The sequence below is a fragment of the Lipotes vexillifer genome, unplaced genomic scaffold, assembly GCF_000442215.2.
Source record: "Lipotes vexillifer unplaced genomic scaffold, Lipotes_vexillifer_v1.1 scaffold916, whole genome shotgun sequence".
Taxonomy (NCBI): Eukaryota; Metazoa; Chordata; class Mammalia; order Artiodactyla; family Lipotidae; genus Lipotes; species Lipotes vexillifer.
The window spans coordinates 2,999,199-3,015,967 of NW_006798383.1; the positions used below are offsets into that span (position 1 = coordinate 2,999,199).

The following is a 16,769-nucleotide window of genomic DNA, read 5'->3' on the forward strand; positions in this document are numbered from 1 at the left end:
TCCCAGCAACAAGCCCTCTCCCCCTCGAGCAGCCCACACCACCAAGTTGCCAGCACTGTAAAAATTGATCGCTTCTAAAAATCGATCTGCCTGGCTTTTCTCAGTGGAGCAGGTTCATGGTAAAGCTGCATTTATTTTTAAAATCTGATAGCAGCAGCCTATTGTGATCATTTAAACACAGAATTCTTTGAGCTTTAGAAATCCCTTCTATAGGACAGGCGTGGAGAAGCCAGCTAATTTCAGAGTCGGCTGCTCACTGCTCCACTGAACTGGAGAAAGCCTGTTTACGCTAGCCTGAGCCCTCCATGTGAGGGCTTTTTAAGGACCTTGTAATTTTTCTGGAATTAAACCTCCCACCTCTCCTTACATTCCAGATGTCATTACAGTCAAAAGTCGTAAGACTCTGATTCCCTGTGTAGCTGGCTGGGGGCTGGGGACAGGGTATGTTTCTGTGGTGCGTTGTTTGCAAGAAAGGCTTTTGTTTTCCTTTCCAAAGGGTGAGGATTACATACAGTCTCCTACCTGCATGACAAGATGGTTTAATCATCTGCTATTCACGCTTCACCCCCCCAAGCCCAGCAGCTCCCCACTCAGACAGGCTGCAACCCTGGCTCAGTGGATGATGGTAAAAATCACTGACCAGCACCATCAAACACTGTCTTGGTTTCAACACCACGGGGGAATGTAAGGACAGGTCAGGAAGTGAATGACCGCAGCCTAAGCTGCTTCCTCCTCTTCCTCTCCCCAGCACCCCCCCCCCTTTTTCTTTTGAAATAAAAAAGCCCACTGGAATTGCCTAAACTGCAGTGCAATCTCTTGCTCATTTAAAAGATCTCATTTTCTAATCATGTGCTTTGAGACATTTAATACTATTTCAATTATGCAGAGGAAATAATATAATTCCTTTATTTGAAAAATGATACTGAACCTCAGAGATCATGTTAAATCTACTGCTGGAATGGGGATTCTTTTTAAACTGTGCTGTTCCCTCTCTTCACACAGCTGTAGCTGTACACAGATGGAAAAACATTTGGTCAGAAAGCAGCAAATTAGTGTTTTTCAGGACAGAATTCAGCTCCCGCAGCTCCTGCGTCTCCATGCGTCAAGATTTTATTTCTTCTTTGCATTGACGTTTTTGCAGACCCAGTTCATGCCGTCCTTTGAGGGAAATGGTCAGAGAGAGGCAGCGTTAGTTGTAAGAAAGGCACCATGCACTCCAGCCCCAGAGGGGAGACGGCGAGGGACCTGGGTCCTCCCTCCTCAACCACCAGCTCAGTGGAGCTTGCCTTCCCCAGGGGCCCACCTGGGTGACCAGGGACAGTGACCTCCTGGGGAGGAGGAGGGAGGCCTCTGAGAGCACAGGAGGGAGATGGGAGGGGGAATGTCCAGAGCCCGAACTTGAGATGGGTCCTCAGGAACTCCCTCTGAAAAAATAGACACATCTGCCTGGATCCAAGGCCTGATTGAGGAGCTATCAGGACAGATTCCAGCCATTTTTGGCTTTTTCTAAAAGCTGACCTTTGCTAGGGCATTAAATTCAATAAGCCACCTTCCTGGTGCCCGGTGTGTTTACAGTGTGGCAGTGTACACTTGCGCTAAATTAAATTTCTTTTTGGAAAAACAAACCAACTGCAGTGCATGTTACTAGACACACACTGGGGCAATGTGCATTTATTTCTCTTCGCGCAGCACCAGCGAAGGTTTAAAGGGGCCTGGCCTGGTTCTTGCAGCTTTAAGCACTACCAAGCAGAGGGACTGGGGAGAAGGTTCCCTTAAATGCACAGCGACCTTGAAAGTGTCCTCTCTTAGAAGGCTGGAGGACAGAGGTAAAAACCACACAATACCTACAGCCTCTTGGCAGGTGGCATGATATCTCGTGGATGCCAGGCCCGCCAGAGATGACCTATTTCTCAACGCCCTTTGCAGCCATCCCTGAATGCTCACCCTTTCCCCAGAGTCTCTCTGACCCCCAGGGGTGTGCAGAGGTCTCAGAAGCCCAGAACAAAATCACACGAGGCTCCTGCAATGCACTGCACCCCTTTCCCCTGCATGTGTCACACGTGCACATCTCAGGGCATACATGACATTCAGTGCCCCACATTTCCTATGACCAGGGAGCTAGCTGTTGAACCTGAGACAGCTTAAAGTAATAAACATCAGCTGACACCCTTGGCCATTAGGAGCATTAATCCCATAAACAATACATCACTTCAAAACAACCAGTAGGCATCCTATCTCCTGGCTAATCTGACCATAACCTGAATTTACAGTGATTAAAACTCCGCCAGTTGCCATCAGAGCACTTGGGTGGGAGAATCAGATCATCTGATGGCTGTCCCAGAGCATACCTTAGGGCATGTACCAAGAAGAGGCTGGCCACAGCTCAAGGCACAAAGGTGGACAGCACCTGGCAGCAGTGGGGATGAGGGTGGGGGAATGCCAAGGTGGGAGAAGGTGGGCCCCGAATGCATCTCCGATTACAACTGGGTCAGCTACTTACTCTGAAAAGCTGAGGCCAATTTTAAGACCATTTTATGAAAAGGGATAATTTAAAGAGAAGCATGTTTAATTTTAGGAGCTAATTGGTTTCCAGGAAAAAAAAAAAAGATCACCTGCCAGGAGACAAAAAAGATTTTACAAATAAAAGAGGGATGAATAAGATAAGCATCTTCCCTTTGCATTCGAAGCTGAATAGCTCAGCACTTACGTAGCACTTTCCATCTTCAGGAACCCGCACAAACACCATCAAAGGTGCGTACCTCAATATTTCCTCCTCTGTAGAGACTTGCAACCTTTTATCAAATCATCTTCAGAGAAATCAAGAACAGTGTTCCCACACTATACGGATACCATTTTCCCTCTTGTTTTACGGCTGATTATATAGGGGAGTGGGTTTCTTTTACTGCATGTAACTCAATATGAATGCACTCAAAGAGAGAGGAAAAATATTTACTCAGCTGCAGGAACCCAAAGCAGAACATGGAAGGTGAGGGGCAGTTTTCTCCTGGGTATCTGTTATGGAGGCAGAGGGGATTTAAATGGGGGAGCCCTGCCGAGGGGCAGTGTCCTCCAGATGTATGTGAGGGCCTGCGGTGACAAAACCCTTCCAGCCACAGTCCTGCCAGCAGAGGGCGCTCAGAGGTCGGGCCCCACCAGCTGACCCGCTGGCCCCGGGGCTTTGCAGCTGCGCCTGCAACTTGGAGTGTGGGAAGCCTAGGAGACTTAAGCTGCTCTGGCTCAGGGAAGGCCACCCAGATCTGGTGTCTGGAGGCTGGGGATTGTGCCTTTCCTGTTATTACCTAGAGGAGAACCTGAGCTGGAGGTGGCGGTGTTGGGGAGGCAACAGTCAATGACGATGATAGCTCTTCAATAAAAATCAGGCACAAGCTGTGCCAGGGTGCCCACTGGCAAGGAAAGACTCCTGAGGGAAGGGTCCACGCCAGGCTGGCTTGAGGTGGTGTTTACAGAACTTAGCATGGTGGTGGCCACACACTTAATTTATATCTTTTAAATTAATCCTTGTAACAACACTGTGAAGTAGGTACTCATGGATGAGGAAATGGGGGCACAGAAGAGTGCGTGGCAGAGGCAGGCTGTGAACCCAGGCAATCTAGCCCCGGCATCTGCTCTCGATGACCATTTCTGAATGACTGCGGGCAACTGCTTGGGGAGGAGCTCTGCCTCAGGCTTAGAGAGAAGCTGGGGCTCAAGTTGGCAGAGGGAGCAATTCCAGTTTTTTCTTCGTTATGACTTCCAGCTGAATACATGGGCATGAGACAGAACAGCCCTACCCAAGCACCCTGCGTGGCTTTGCTGCAGCTCTGAAGGTGCCAGAGGCTGTTTCTGGCCACTCAGCTCTCAGGATTCCCGGGCTGCCAGGTGTCGGCGCGTGTGGAATCCTATGTGTTTACCTCGCTCCCCAGGTATTAACTCTCCACAAGCCCGCCACCTCCAGCAGGATCTCTCTCTTTAGAGACAACGTCATTGCAAGAGGAGGACCCTTCTGCTTCTCATGCTTAAATCAGCAGCCACGGCACTCTGGCCTTAATATGGCAAGGCTTTGATTTTTTAAAAACAGATGACTGGGGCTTCCGTGGTGGTGCAGTGGTTAAGAATCCGCCTGCCAGTGTAGGGGACATGGCGATCGAGCCCTTGTCTGGGAAGATCCCACATGCCGCAGAGCAACTAAGCCCATTCGCTACAACTACTGAGCTTGTGCTCTAGAGCCCACGAGTCACAACTACTGAAGCCCGCACACCCAGAGCCTGTGCTCCGCCAACAAGAGAAACCACTGCAGTGAGAAGCCTGCGCACCACAACCAAGAGTAGCTCCCGCTCGCCGCAACTAGAGAAAGCCCGCGTGCAGCAACGAAGACCCAACGCAGCCAAAAATAAATAAATAAATTTATTAAAATACCCCCAAAAAACAGATGACTGAGAAAAGGTGATCATTTACTTGAAGTAGGTTACTGCTCTGCCTCCAAAGAAGGAAATGAACTCATAGGTTCGTTTAATGGTTGAACCTTTATTGTCAAAAACTGGTTTGACCAAATTTCTGCGTACTGGATCTTCCTCACAGTGCTGACAACCTTATGGCATAAGTAGTCCTCCCTTTTGTCCTCCACCGCACCTCCCCTGACCAACTTCGCTGAAACTGAATTTAAATTGATTAGCTTCAATTCAATACCAGAGACTAAGGAGAGACACTGAACCTCAAATACTGAGCTTTGTTTGGCCTTCGGGAGAGGAAATAAATTTTACCACGTCATGATATTATTCCCTACTAACTGCTGGGGAAAATATAAGACGGCCCCTAACCATATGGGTGAAAACCTACTGATCACAGCTCTCTCCGTTTCGGGATTAAAGGCGTGATGCCCTTTCTATGGGAAGAGTGGTCTCCGACTACACTCCTCTTTTTCTTTTTTTTTTTAACATCTTTACTGGAGTATAATTGCTTTACAGTGGTGTGTTAGTTTCTGCTTTATAACAAAGTGAATCAGCTATATGTATACATATATCCCCATATGTCCTCCCTCTTGCGTCTCCCTCCCTCTCTCCCTACCCCATCCCTCTAGGTGGTCACAAAGCACGAGCTGATCTCCCTGTGCTATGTGGCTGCTTCCCAGTAGCTATGTATTTTACATTTGGTGGTGTATATATGTCAATGCCACTCTCTCACTTCGTCCCAGCTTACCCTTATCCCTCCCCGCGTCCTCAAGTCCATTCTCTACATCTGTGTCTTTATTCCTGTCCTGCCCCTAGGTCCTTCAGAACAATTTTTTTTTTTTTTAGATTCCATATATATATGTTATCATACGGTATTTTTCTCTTTCTGACTTACTTCACTCTGTATGACAGACTCTAGGTCCATCCACCTCACTGCACTTCTCTTAATTTGATCTCTCTGCAATGCATCCATCACTGCTTGATGGTTGGAACTGAGCAGTGGCAGCCATGGTTGGGTGGGCCTGGTTTTTAATGCCATGAGGACTACACGGTCACATCAGTAATTGCTTTAAGATGACGGAGCTCAGACCCTTGCTGAGCAATGCAGCCTATCCCATTGTGCCACTGGGCCCCCAGGGTCAAGGAGTAGCTGGAAGCAGCATACATAAAATATTGCTTGCTATTAATACTTTTTCTGGTGACAAAGGGCACTGCACCAGAGAGGTAGCAGAATCGCATGTCTCAAGCTTGCTTCCTTAGTCTACAGAGAGATCTGAAAATTTAAAAATAAACCTGAGGTCTGACTTGCAGATAAGCAGTTCCATACCCACTGGGAGTTGAAAATAACTGATTCAGGCCTAGAAAGAAGTTGTAAATGTCATTTAAAAAATATATTAAAATTCTGTTGGCATATTAAGGTAAAGGTCCCCTGGATCAAGGAAAAAGAAACAAAAACAAGAACCTGGGCTACTGAATGTTTACTGTTCACCTGCAAGGCACTCTGAAGGACAGCTCACACGTCAGGGCTCAGACTGCTAGAGGCCCTTTCTGTGTAGGTGAGACCTCTGTGAGCCGGATCATGACTCCTGCTTGGTGAAGGAAGACAAGGAATGTGGAAGCTATGTGAAAAGAAGGAATGAGCATGAGGTAGGGGCATGGAGAGCGATCCCCAGGAGAACCTTCTGCTAGCTCAAAGCTACTAGTGTAGGCATGTCTCTGTTATGACTAAGGTTAGAGACCAGGGTGAAACTGCTGATCTCTGCTTTGAAAGGAAATTCCAATGCAGTATAAATTTTAATCACACACACACACACACACACACACACACACACACAAAATGTTCTAGGGAGGAAATGTGTTCAAGCACCTGAAACTACAACAGCCAAGGAAAGCTGTGGTTTGGGGTTCACATTCAGGTCTGCAGGTGGAACAGGGATTGATTTCTCTATATCTTTCTCTGGCTCTAAGCCAGATCTTTGTTCACTATTTTCCAGACACCCAGGGAAAAGAAGAGAAGAGTCTCAGGCTAGATGTTGTGCACTAGGAGAGGCCCTAGCAACCCTGGCCTAGCCCCAGGGTGCAGAGCGAGGCCGCTCCATGTCTGCAAGGCAGTCTGCCTGCGGGGGCTGCAGGTTTTCCCTCCCAAACATTGTTTAGCTTCTCCTCTTTCTGCCTTCATCTACTTGACATAACTGGGTCTCCTCTGATCACTCCTCTGGACTATGGGGCTCTCCATAGCCCAGAGTTTCCAAGATTGATGTTCTCCTTCAGCTTTTAGTGCCGTTTACCTATGCTCTGCTCTTGATAGTTTCCCATGAAAACTTGCTTTAATTACATGATGGGCTGCCTCCTCATCGCCATTAGTCAGGCAAAGAAAGACCTGTTCCAAACTCTTTTGAAGCCCGCAAAAGCCGATTTCCACACCCAGAGCAAGGGATTGCCTGTCCTTGTAGAGACTGCATGTATTTGCCATCAGAATATCAGGTAGAGCAAGAACGTGAAATCCACCCCAGGAATCACTAACTTCCATAATGTCAAATCATATGTTTAAGCTACTTGGCTAAGGAGAAGTGATCTCCCTGCCCGACTACTCCAGAGGGCATATAGCTCCCCACCTAGTGGATCTGTTCCCTTGATTCACCCACTGGATGGTTATTTATCAGTAGAGGACATGTCTCTCAAATGCATTTTGATTAAACACAATGTAAATAGAGACACTGTTTGTAAACATCTGAAACAGTAACCGAAATTCCAGGTCTTTTTTTTTAACCTTTTTACATTTTCCTTCAGGGTCATTAGGGCTGTGGTGCCAGATACTTGACCCACTTCACATCTGATCATTTTAGCAGCTCTGCCCATTACTGACCAGCTTTCAGGCGATAGTGGGTGGGGAGGGTGGAATGGGAGGATGAAATAGGAATTTAGGGAATTTCAGTAAATTTTTACACAGAATCTCTGAAAGTGACATTTTTCTAGTGAAGTCTTTCATTTTTAAGAATAGTTAAAGCCTTAATTAACAAGAATCTTTAAAAGGCCTGCTCTTGAACTAAGCAATGCAGGGCAAGAATTCCCCCTAAGTGACTCTTTTTAAAATGAAAACCAAGAAACTGGCTGAGTGGGCAAGAGCTTAGGTCAGAGGTATTACCTGAGCGGGACATGGTCAATCAGTGCCTCACAGTGCAAAGTGTTTCCACGACCTTTCTCCAGTCCGCAAAGGTTACCATTAAAGGACAACAGACAGCAGACTCCCTTCTTAATTAACATTTTTATTAAATAACCCCTTTCAAATAATGGTTAAATTCTCTAAATTTATATCATTCTATTAACCGTAATCTAATCTCATTAACCTTGAAATCCCAGTCTTAACTACCCAATTCTATACACCATTGTTCTATCTACTAAACTAAGTAAGTGACCTTCAAACTAATTCTTCTCCATATAAAATCATGATTTTTCTTGCTCACAGTTCTTTACTGGCTCTCATGGTATCATTTCCTGTGAACCTGGTTGCTGAGGTCCCTGATCTGGGAAGAACTTTCTAACAAGATCAAACCATACAGGACTGTCTCACTTGATTCCTGCCTGCCCCCACCCTCTGTCTGTCTGGTAGCTCACAGCCTCTTTTTTGGCCCAAAGATCCTATGGCAGCTCAACAGCTGGCAACAAGGAGTCTGTCCTTGTCATCTCTGCTGGGCCGAGCGGGAGGGGTGCGGACTGGAAAGACAATGAATGACCAGAGCTCCCTCCCAACTCCACGCTCCTTCGAGGAAGCACCCTTGACTTGAATGCCACTCCTCTAAAGAGATGACCCTAGTCCCTCCTTTTTAGATCCCTAAGGCTGTCTGAAGAAACAAGAGCCTCACTGTTAATTCCAGCTTTGCTTTTTCTTCCTTTCGACACTCTGGCCAAGAGTGAAAAAAGATCATAGAGCTGTCAATTCCTACTTTCTTAGGAGTATGCATACAGAATGCTTTTCTTTTTTTTTTTTAATGATTTAATTTGCTTTTTTTTTTTTTAAATCTTTTGGCAGTGCCGCGTGGCATGTGGGACCCTAGTTCCCCGACCAGGGATTGAACCAGCACCCCTTGCATTGGAAGAGCAGAGTCCCAACCACTGGACCGCCAGGGAAGTCCCTGCATTTATTTTCTTAAGGCCCCATCTTTAGAGTCCCCAAACTCAAGATGTTCTCTATTTTCTATATTTGGGTTCTAAACCATTTAGAGAGGCAGAGTCCTCTTGCTGAAGTGGGTTGTACAAACACAAGAAAGCTACTCTCTTTTCCTGGGCCTCAGCCTCACCAAAATAACCTGAGGCCCCATGAGTACCATCTTTGGCACAACTGAGGGAAATACCTTAGGCAGAACTTGATTTTTGTTGAAAAGTGAGAAGCTAAATAAAATGATCAGAGTTTACCTACTCAGAAACATTCTGGGTTGTAACATACTTGTCAGACCAGCTGAAAATCGCCCAGTTAATTCAAAACCTGATAAGATATACATAATCACATAAGTGATTGCAATTTTATAGAGGAGACCTGAGAAGAATAAAACTATTAATGGTAGTTAGTTTCTTTCTTGAGTGGGATTAGAGGAAATGAAAGAACTTTTTAGTTTTAAATTTTATGTATTATTTTGATATGATTAAAATGAGAATATATTGCTTTATAACCACATTCTAGGAAAGAAAAAAGGAAATAGATGAGACTTAACACCTGCCCCCTCCGTAAACCTACACCTCACAGAGACTCGCAGGGCCCCAGCTTCCCTTTTGGGGACACAGCCGAGGTAACCTCTGGCTACTTGGGAGCCTGCACAACACACACACGCACACCAAGAGCTTCTGAGGGGCAGGTATCAAGGAGTCTGGAGCAGGGGCACTTGTTCCATGCTGACTGGTCTGCCCTCAGATCAGAGGCCAAGTACAGAAAGGGCCCTGGCTCTTTGTGTGACAAAGAGGGAAAAACCAGGCAGCAAACAGTTGGAACAGGTGAGATAATTCTAGGAAGTGATTATTTGCTTGAGATAAAAGTGGTCAGGCAGTTTTAAGACAAATCAGTATCAAATGTCTGAGAGAGGGGAAGAGTATTAGGAGGGAAATGGAAAGAGGCTGCCGGACAATGATGGAGAATCAAATCTCGGGCTCATCCCCCAACACACCAAGTTCACAGAAAAGCAAACTGGTCGTGCCACCAGACACATGTCCTACGGCAATGAGGGGAGATGCCATTTTTCTAGATGCTGTTGATCCCCCAAAGCATCCTAGAGCAGTGCTGTCTGGTTCTCACAGCACTGGGTCACCTCCCTGGCAGGTACACCAGATGTTGAAAATGAGGCGTGTAGAGCACGCTGGGGGCTTCAGAATCAAGAAGTGGTCCTAGGGGGCTGACCCCAAGGGTCAACTGGTTTGAGGCTGCTTGGTAGGAAACATCAGAGTTGAAACTGTTGATCATTCTTTGAGCCTTTCAGGTGTCTAGATGACAATCGTTTTCTGCCCTAAATTAAGATCGAACGAGGGGGAGCTGCTCCTCAGTACACAGCTCCTCAGTGTAAAGGCTTTCGGTCGGCAGAAGCTTCTCCATGGGAAGCCAGCCTGGAGTAGCAAGAAACAGGCCCCAACCCCGACAGCAGTGGAGACACAGCCAACAGAAAGGACAAAACGCTTCTAGGATAACTAGTGTGTTGTTGATGGCTCTGTTACCTTGGGAGTACAAGTATTTAGCATCCCTAATACAAGACGCAACACAAAACCCCCAACCCAATCACCAAAGAACCCTAGAGTCGGAAAGCATTTTTGAATTCTTCCATTCCGAACCTCCTCCCCAGTGGGGTAGCTTGTCACTCGTCGGGGGTGGTTTATCTGTGGCTTTCTTGGAACAGTTAATGATATCGGATTGGTTGCTAAGTAGAAAAGAATCAAACTCCTCCAGGCCTTTCACATCCTGGAATGGTTCATCTGCCCATCAAAGGCTATTTGTTTCATATCTTTTTCTATCTAGATCCGCCCAACCAATGAGACAGGCTACCTCGGCTGGCTGCCGTGTTGCCAGGTGACCGAGCCCTCCAGTAACCTCACCTGAACGCCCTCTCCCGTGAGAGCTGAGCAAGACTGGATCTGCCAGACTCGGTCGCGGATGGTGTGCAGGTTCAGTCCTTCTGCAATTTCAGAGGCAGGGGCTGCTGTGAGCAGATCCTGCTTATTAGCAAAGATGAGCACGGGCACACAACTTAGCTTTTCTTCTTCCAGTAATTCAGCTAGTTCCTGGATCATTTTGGGAATATATGGGGAGGGGAGGATGAAATCTATGATATTTAACCATGCATTTCTAATCAGAAATAAATAAGTTAAGCTGATCAACTAGCAACTTTCAAGGGCAGCGGTTCTCAAACTTAAGCTTGTGGAAGAATCCCCTGGCAAATTCCTGGGCCTACCCCAGAGATGCTGACTTTGGAAAGTCTAAGCCAGGGTCCAGGGATTTGCATTTTTAACAAGTTCCCCAGGTGGTTCTTTTATAGGGGATTCATAAATCGTACTTTGAGAAATACTGTTTGAGGGAGAACACAGATTGTGGTTAGACATTTAAAACTTACCCAAACGTTACTATCTGCAAGTAACTTTCAATGCATAGATACGCATACATATACATATATACATACATATATATGTATGTATATGTACATATACATATATATTTAAAAATTTGAACTAAATATGACAATTGCTTTAGAGACTATAATTCTGTTTCATCAATCTCTGTCTCCAAAACATGCATGCATGTGCATTACACTTCATTAAACCCACATCCATCCTAAAGTAACTGCATTAGTCCATCTGGCAAGGTCTCTGATTTTTAGGTTATTGGTTGGGATCTAAACTGTATATTGATTCTGCCTGCAATAAGTACAGGAGAAGGTATATACTTAGCTAAATGCCAGGCTCCACCTCTTCCCCACTCAACCCACATTTTAGCTACTTAAGACACTTGGGCTGTCAAAGAGAACTGGATGGTTCAAGAGGCAGATCTCCATCGGACACCCTTCACTTCCAAACTCATGTTTAACATTGCTTCACTTGAGTGAAGTCTAGAAATCATCAAGGTATAGAAGGGAGAGGGGCTGTCTCCAGGAGTCTGGAGAGTTCTCAAACTAATTTCCAGGGAAAAGGAACTTAAACATGGGGACCGCTACCTTTGGAAGGCCACGTGCAGTAGTTCAGGACACAGGCCAAGGACTCCGCAATAAAATGTAAAGGTGCTTCTCCAAAGAGGTCCACGATACTACTCACTTCTTATCAGTGCACTCAGTCTGGGTAAAATGGTCTATGCCCACTGCTTCTCTATTTAAAATTGCATACACAGATTGCATTGTGTAATCATGTTGACATGCACTCTGCATTTGAAGTCATATTTGGGTTCAAAGTATACCTATCTCTTCGCTTGGCAAGAAGAGCAGCTTAGTCTTGGCTTGCACATTTCTTCCCATACCTTCTAATTTGTCCAAGTTACCCATGGATCAATCAAGCTGGTATTGAAAAATGTACACAGAAATGATAAGTGAATTGTTCCTCAGGTTCCTTTCTATGTGGCCTGGGAAGAGCTTTTGGGCATGGTGGTAAGTTCCATTTGCTTATACCTTATTTATTTAATTTGATTAAAACTAAAAGGCTTTAAACGAAAAATTGTTTAGAGAATTCTCAACTAATTTCTTTTTAGGCAAGTGGTAGTTTGCCTGCTTGCCAGAATGACTGTTTTGTTTAAACTGCAAAGGTTAAACAAAAATACTTCCGTCACTCTTATACATTTACAAAGTAGATTGATGAATACCCAATTATTTGGGAAATATCTCAAGAGAACAATTTTTTACCTGACCCGTCTCTTCAAATCTTTTCCTGTCTGCGCTGTCAATTACATATATCTGTAAAATAAAAGAAGAAGGCTACTTCCATAAGCAAATATGGAAAAAGACAGGGCAACTTCTAGGGAAGGAGCAGATGATTCCCAATCAGCAGATTTTCACATTAGCACAGCATCCTGAAACTGAGGTGGTAATTCTTATCTACGGATGCAAAATAAACTAATTAATTAATTAAATGGAGAGGCCCAGAAAATACCTCCAGCAAAGCTCCAAAGTAGGAAGTCAGGAGAGCCAAGCAGGATAAAAATAGATATATTTAACAGGCATTCACTGAACATTCTTACTAGATTTACCCTATTAATCCTCGTTACCACTCTGTGAGTTAGATTTCATTTTTATCCCATTTTATACATAAATAAACATAAGCCCAAAGAAGTTAAGTAATTTACCCGAGTTACGTTTGGTACATGACAAAATGGGGATTCAAACTCAGGCATACCTGACAGTAAAGTCCCTAGTTGCTCTTAAGCACTCTGCTATACTGTGTTCCAAATTGTCAGGAAGGGATAGTGTTCTGAGGCATTTACAAATCCTATAGACCTTGAACATCATCATTCTGAAAGTACCATTTTCAGTATTAACTGTATGCTGTCTTCAGCTGCTGTGAGGTTAAGATCAAGTACTGGAAATAGCAGGGGCATAGGCTTTGCCAGAGTAAGAGAAGTTTTGAGATTTACTGTAAATTACAAATCCCAGGCTTTCTTTCCCATCACTGAATTTTATTTATTGTATAAATAACATCCTATAACAATGATAGGGGAAATTAGATAAGACCAAAGAAGAAAGAAAAATCACCTATAGTTACAGAACCCAAGCACATTAATTATTTTCATTTCCTATGAAAGTTCCCTTCTAATTCTTCTTTATATGTTAATTTAAAAAGAAAATCTGAGGACTTCCCTGGTGGCACAGTGGTTAAGAATCCGCCTGCCAGTGCGGGGGACATGAGTTTGAGCCCTGGTCCGGGAAGATCCCACATGCTACAGAGCAACTAAGCCCGTGCGCCACAACTACTGAGCCTGTGCTCTAGAGCCCACGTGTCACAACTACTGAAGCCTGTGAGCCTAGAGCCTGTGCTCCGCAACAAGAGAAGCCACCGCAATGAGAGGCCCACGCGCCGCAACGGAGAGTGGCCCCAGCTCGCCACAACCAGAGAAAGCCCATGTAGAGCAATGAATACCCAATGCAGCCAAAAATAAATAATTAAAAAAAAAAAAAAAGAAAACCAGAGATATCATTTTGTAGTCATTTAAAAAAAATCATCAGTGTATTAAATGTTCTCCCAGTTGCTAATCTTAAAAATTATCAAAATTTCAAACTTTCTTTAAAGAAATTAGAATTGTTATTAAACTAACAGTATAATGGAAATGCTCTTTTAAAAGAACATATCACTGAAAAACAACAATGAAAAACAATCTTGAATTCCCACCTTTACGTGCCTTAAAATTCTGTTCTACTCTGAAAACGTGCTCTCTTTTGAAAGGAAAAAAACCCCAACAATTAAAATTCCTTTGCTTAAGTTAATGCACTCTCATTTAGAGTCACTAGTGCTGGGACTTCCCTGGAGGTCCAGTGGTTAAGACTCGGTGCTTCCTCGGCCCAGGGCAGGGGGCAGGGGGCACGGGTTCGATCCCTGGTCGGGAACTAAGATACCGCATGCCACGCAGCACGGCCATAAATAAATAAATAAATAAATAAATAAATAAATAAATTTAGAGTCACTAGTGCTAAATATTATACCAGGGACCACCTCACCTGTGTTTCCTTCATGGAGAATCATAGGAGAAAGGATGGATGTGTTTGGTCTCAGTATTTTTTTGTGGCCTTATTATTGTTATTGTTGATGTTACTCTGACGCAATGTCAATGCACACCACAGAGACACAAAATTCGATACTGTCTGATAAGTCAGAACATGGTGGTAGCTTAGTTTTCCCCTGGTGGGTCTCACATTATATAGTAGCAGGCATAGTATAAACACAGATGTAGAAAGAAGAAATGCAATGGAAGAGTGAACCTGAATACAAAGGATTAGAACTATTTGGTAGTCTATAGTGGATTAAGATGATCTTCACTCAGGCAAGAGTGGGAGATGATGTGAGGGAGGGGAGAAGGGTCAGGTGATCCCTGGGAGGGTATTCTGGGCTCAGATTACAAAGCAGGAAAAAATGTGCTTGAGAACAAAGGGTATGAATGAGAAGGTAAATGTAGAGGAGGCTGAGACAAGGCTGAGAATACAATTAAAGATAAAGTGAATGGGAATTGCCTGGTAGTCCAATGGTTAGGACTCGGCACTGTCACTGCCGGGTCCCGGGTTCAATCCCTGGTCGGGGAACTAGGATCCCATAAGCTGTGTGGCGCAGCCAAAAATAAAAATAAAAGAAAAAGATACAGTTAAGAAATTGGTGTTTGGTATGATGAAAAATAAACAGTTGGGAGAGAATAATTAGGAATGGAAAGATAGTTTTAATAGTAGACAAGAAAGATGATGATTGAAATACCAAAGAATCCAGAGGCTGAAATTCAATAAGAAAGTTTTAACTTTTACTTTAATTACTTGCTAAATTACTTGCTACTTATTGCTTTGACATTAAATTTCACAAGGAACATTTTCATTAAAAGAGTCAAAAGGGGGCTTTTCCTAAACTCTGCATAAATTCTTCCTATCATTTAGTATTTTTCTCATGTAACTTTTATAGAATTTGAAAATTATTGTACAATAATTCCACGAGGAAGGCTATAAAACAACTGCCCCATTTATTAAAAGGGCCAAGTGAAAAAGTCCTAAGCACAAACCAGTCTCTGGTGATCCCACAAATCTGTTTTTCTATGGTGGCACACGATTCTCCTTGTTACCCCCTCCCCAGTGCTGCCCAGTTTCTTCCTGCAAGTATCTGTTTGCTTGCGGTCAATAGCTAAGGATAAGGATAGCCTCTTTTTCTTCCTTTCTTTTTCTTGTTAATAACATAGGTGTTAATCTAGTCATGCAAAAACCATTTTTTTAACTTTAATTTTTTAAAATTAATTTTTATTGGAGCACAGTTGCTTTACAATGTTGTGTTAGTTTCTACTGTACAGGAAAGTGAATCAGCTATACGTATACATATATCCCCTCTTTTTTTGGATTTCCTTCCCATTTAGGTCACCACAGAGCACTGAGTTCCCTGAGCTACAGAGTAGGTAGGTTCTCATTAGGTATCTATTTTATACATAGTATCAATAGTGTATATATGTCAATCCCAATCTCCCAATTCATCCCACCCCCGCCCCTTCCCCGCTTGGTGTAACTTTTTATTGGAGTATAGTTGATTAACAATGTTGTGATAGTTTCAGGTGTACAGCAAAGTGATTCAGTTATACATATACATGTATCTATTTGTTTTCAAATTCTTTTCCCATTTAGGTTGCTACATAATACTGAGCAGAAAAAAGAATCCAAAAACAGATTATCAAATAAAAAATACTCAGAAAGTATTAAAGAAAGTTAAATATAGTGCTTTTGACTGGTCTTAAAACACTATGGATCTTCAAAAATTAAGTTTCATAAACCTATTCTAAAATAAACTTATAATCCATGGCACTCAGAATGAGAATGATGCTTTAAGCAGAGCCAATTCACACCTTCATTGGCAACTGCTTGGAAATTTTTATTTGGTTGTGGGAGGAAGACCCAGAGAAAAAGATTTTTTTCTGGATGGAAGTTCAGCCAATTTTGGATTATCCGGAGACTGATTATCCACCATGTGAATAGAAGGCTCTTTGTTTCTCCTCTTGCTTCTGGTCCTCCTCCCTCCTGCTGCCACCTTTTGGCCATTTTATTGCTCTTAAGTATTTCTCCACTAGAGGGGTAGACAGACAGAAGAGATGACACTTAAAAAGTGTGGCTTTTTATTGATAGCTTGAGCAAAAGTCTTAAGAGGAGGGTGAAACTGACAAATAAGTTTTCTGGATGACCTGTTTTCAGTTATTTGTGCTCTAGTAGTACTGATGCTCAAGTGTGAGTGATATTATGGAGATAAGACAAGAGATGGTTGTTTGAGCTCTATCTCACTTGATGTCCTTTGGATATGGAAATGATGGCAAATTACCTTAAATTATGTTGTGTTTAAACACAAAACTAATAATGATAAAGTAAATGGAGTTTGGTATTAATATTAATATATACCTTGAAAAAAATGATGTGTTTTTATCTATGAAAAGGCTGTTATTTCCTGGCACAAGAGAAATGGAAGACATCCTATCCCCTCCCTTATATCATATCTCAGGATTAATTTCTTAAGTCACTTCCCCCAAATTAATGAAGCTGAAGTCATGTTCTCAGTGTCATCATCTCTGAGAATAACTGCACTTTTAGGAGTTGCTCTGATTCTTTCAAACCTCTAGAGAAACATATAATTTAAAGTGGGGGTTGG

General features: G+C 43.4%; 1 protein-coding gene and 1 non-coding gene across 2 annotated transcripts in view; one reads left to right on the plus strand and one right to left on the minus strand.

Annotated features, from left to right (window-relative positions):
• Nucleotides 1–878: 878 nt before the first annotated feature.
• ARL3 (ARF like GTPase 3) overlaps nucleotides 879–16,769 on the minus strand; it is a 31,825-nt gene continuing 15,934 nt past the window's right edge. The window contains exons 4-6 of the mRNA XM_007470413.1: nucleotides 12,308–12,358; nucleotides 10,521–10,706; nucleotides 879–1,158 (exon numbers count right to left, since the gene is read on the minus strand). Of these exons, the coding sequence (XP_007470475.1) occupies nucleotides 1,111–1,158; nucleotides 10,521–10,706; nucleotides 12,308–12,358 (285 nt within the window). The 3' untranslated portion in view covers nucleotides 879–1,110. The remainder of the gene's footprint in view (nucleotides 1,159–10,520; nucleotides 10,707–12,307; nucleotides 12,359–16,769) is intronic.
• Nucleotides 14,621–14,692, plus strand: TRNAD-GUC (transfer RNA aspartic acid (anticodon GUC)). Its single transcript has one exon. It is a non-coding gene; the product is annotated as a tRNA-Asp (tRNA).